Source organism: Octopus bimaculoides, chromosome 20 (genome assembly GCF_001194135.2).
Source record: "Octopus bimaculoides isolate UCB-OBI-ISO-001 chromosome 20, ASM119413v2, whole genome shotgun sequence".
Taxonomy (NCBI): domain Eukaryota; kingdom Metazoa; phylum Mollusca; class Cephalopoda; order Octopoda; family Octopodidae; genus Octopus; species Octopus bimaculoides.
In genome coordinates, this window is record NC_069000.1 from 33,982,196 (window position 1) to 33,985,478 (window position 3,283).

Here is a 3,283-nt window from a genome sequence, read left to right on the forward strand (position 1 = left end):
TTTTCGTTAGACGTGCCTTTCAGAAAGTCCTGCGGGCCGCACGTTGCCGACGACTGGCGAAGACAAACAGGGTTGATTAGAAATTAAATAATTCTGAGACTTCATCCACATGATAAACAATGGAGAAAGCGTGTGGCAGCATATCTAACTTAATAAGCATTAAAACGCTTAGTGCTATCTCTCTCTCTCTCTCTCTCTCTCTCTCTCTCTCTCTCTCTCTCTTTTCTCTTTCCCTCTCACCCCCCTATCTCTCTCTTTCTATCTCTTTCTCACTCTCTCTGTCTCTTTCTTTTCTCTCTCTCTTGCTTGCTCGCTCGCTCGCTCGCTCATAATTTCTAATGCATTCAAAAATCTCAAATACAAAGTGCTTTCCAGAAATTTTCAAACTTTTTCAGGAGAAACATTTATTAATTTCAAAGAATCATAAAATTCTAATCTACTCTAAAGTAAGATCCTCTGACTTCAATGCATTTGTTTCACCGCTCCAGCCACCTTGTGACGGTCCCATGGAAGTCCTCCATGGCGAAGGTGTTCAGAAAACTTGTCACAAACTCCTTCGTTTTCAAAACGACTGCCCCTGAGGTTCTCCTTCTGCTTGGAGAACAACCAAAAGTCACAGGGGGCAAGATCTAGACTGTACGGAGAGTGAGAGATGCTCTTTTCTGTCAAATAGTTAGTTACCAGGATGAGCACGCTGAGAACAAACTTTGCACAAATTTTGCGTATGTTCAGATCTTCATGAATAACTCTGTCTACAGTTGCCACACCAACTCCAAATTGTATGCTTATTATATTTATAAACACATGACGGTCTTCATAAGGAAAATTACGAATTTTATCAACCAGTTCTGATGTTCTGAAGTCCATCTCCCTCTCACACCTCTTATCGTCACTCACCTTTTGTATCGGTGGAAAAGTTAATCCATAAGCAGTCTGGAGCATTCCGTATGTTTCTGTAGCGTTTTTGCCTAGTTTAACACAAAACTTTATTGCATAGTGAACTTCTAAATTGTCTTCACATTCCGACTACATTCTGCAAACTAGTCAGCTATGACAAGCAGTGTTTAGTAGGATGCATTCAAAGTATTGTTACAACCGTCTCCTCAATCTGGAATAACAAAAGTCGGCAGGTCAGCTTATTAGATGCATAGTCATGGTATATTAAAATCACAATAATCTAGAATAGTTATAACTGCCTCTCCTAAAAGAAAGTTTCAAAATTTCTGGAATGCAGATCAATCAAACGCATTGGAGAATATACAAGACACACGTTGCAGGAGATTAGTGGTTTGACTCAGAAGCAAGATTCAGATATCAGAATTGTCCCATTTAATCTTGGCCGATGTGTACAGTGGCTGATTCCTAGACAGAGTTCTGTACAAGTTCTCCCCGCCAGGAAGAGTTGCATTAATGAGGGGGAATACCCATAACCGAAATAAACAGGACCCTACTCGCATGATGTACGTGACAGTCAGAGTCACAACTTATGAAATATCTAAGCTGTAAATCTTGAACATTTACAAGAATTGCATCGATTCATTTTTCACTGTAAGGTTTGACAACCCTGGCAAGTATTAAACCAAAAAAATATTCTACTTGGCATTTATTTTGAATTTTTTTGAGAAGGATCCAGAAAATATGATGTACGTGACATCACACAAGAATAACTTTTTTTCACCTGAAAATATTGGTTTCAAGTTTTGGCACAGGGCCAGCAATGCTTGTATGTATGTATGTATGTATGTATGTATGTATGCATGTATGTATGTATGTATGTGTGTGTGTGTACATACCTACACTCACCCACACACCCCACTCCCATACACGCAATGTACAACAAGTGCATGTGCGATGGCGCATGCACAAAACGCGATTGGGCATTAATTTCGAAAAATTCTTAAGTAAAATAATGTTTTGTGTCTCGACAAAATGCGGAACGCATACCTCAAAGAATGGTGCGGGATATACATTTTAACAGCACGTAGCTCATTCGTAGGTGAGATTATCTTCAATCCGATCTGACTGGGCATGAAGATGAAAAGCGGACTTATTTTTCTTAATGCTTTTGTGTCATCATGTAAACATTGCATAATAGTTCTGAAAGATAACGTGTAATTCTAACAAGGTAGGTAACTCTTGCTTAACGAATGTAGTAGATAACAAAAAGTTATTTCCCTTCCAATGCTATGAACAAAGTTTATAGCCCACCAAGTAAATATTCTTATTTAGCTGTTATCTTTAGCACATCTCATATCCACCTCATACCCTCCTCGTTTGTTAGTCACTTTGACGTGTTGGTGTTTTTCAATATCTTTCTCCCCATAAGCACATTTAATTATCTATTTCTAGGATTTAAGCCAAAAATTCGGACTGATTTTTTTTTTTAATTCGAAAGCTTTAAATTTTTTTTTTAATTTCGAAAAATTTTTTATATTTTTTCATAGTCGTATGACTTTCCATATGTAGAATCCAAATTCACAAGACTTTTCTGAAAATTCAAAAAAATAAAAAAGTTATGTGGGGTTATATGACATTATATGACTTAAAGCAGAATTCCACTGCAAATCAATTACAACACCAGTATTTGACCGATACTTTAATTTATTCATCCTCGAAAGGATGAAAGGCAAAGTTCGCCTCAATAGAATTTGAATACAGAATGAAAAGAGCTATAAGAAAAGCTGAAGAGCATTTTGTCCAATGCGCTAATGAACTAAAAGAATCACAGTTACACACTATGCTTATAACCAAGAGCCATAAAAATCAGTATGGGTCAAGTCTACATCGTGACTGGAACAAATTCGCTTTTTTATACAGATCTAAAAGAGGCATGAATATCATCATTTCATTTTATTTTTCATTGGACACTCAACTCTGCTTGCGAAGACCTGTTGAGGCAAGTGAAATCAAAATCAAATTCGATGACTGGCATCCGTACTAGAGCACCATACGAGCATGATCATTGCCAGAGCAGCTGACTAGCTTCCATGCCAGTAGCACGTAAAAAGCACCGTTTGAGCATGATCGTTACCAGAGATCATGCTTACTGGCACTTGTGCCCTTACTGGCACTTGTGCCCTTACTGGCACTTGTGCCCTTACTGGCACTTGTGCCAATGGCACGTGAAAATATATTCAAGCGAGGTCATTGCCAGTGCCACTGGACTGGCTCCTGTGCGGGTGGTACGTAAAAAACACCATTTGAGCATGGCCATTGCCAGTACTGCCTGACTGGCCCTCATGCTGGTGGCACATAAAAGTACCCACTACACTCTCAGAGTGGT

At 38.7% G+C, this 3,283-nt stretch overlaps 1 protein-coding gene and 1 long non-coding RNA gene across 2 annotated transcripts in view; one reads left to right on the forward strand and one right to left on the reverse strand.

Moving 5' to 3' along the window:
• Positions 1 to 462: 462 nt before the first annotated feature.
• LOC128250244 (uncharacterized) lies at positions 463 to 942 on the reverse strand. The gene has a single exon (XM_052974964.1). The coding sequence runs from the start codon at positions 940 to 942 to the stop codon at positions 463 to 465; it is 480 nt and encodes a 159-aa protein (XP_052830924.1).
• A 1,130-nt stretch (positions 943 to 2,072) lies between these two features.
• The window catches only part of LOC128250219 (uncharacterized), a 5,640-nt gene continuing 4,429 nt past the window's right edge, over positions 2,073 to 3,283 (forward strand). The window contains exon 1 of the long non-coding RNA XR_008266295.1: positions 2,073 to 2,125. This is a non-coding gene — a long non-coding RNA (uncharacterized LOC128250219). The remainder of the gene's footprint in view (positions 2,126 to 3,283) is intronic.

Excerpts from the sequence above, each read along its gene's own strand:
- LOC128250244 (XM_052974964.1), bottom strand. The coding sequence starts at position 942 with ATGCTCCAGACTGCTTATGGATTAACTTTTCCACCGATACAAAAGGTG.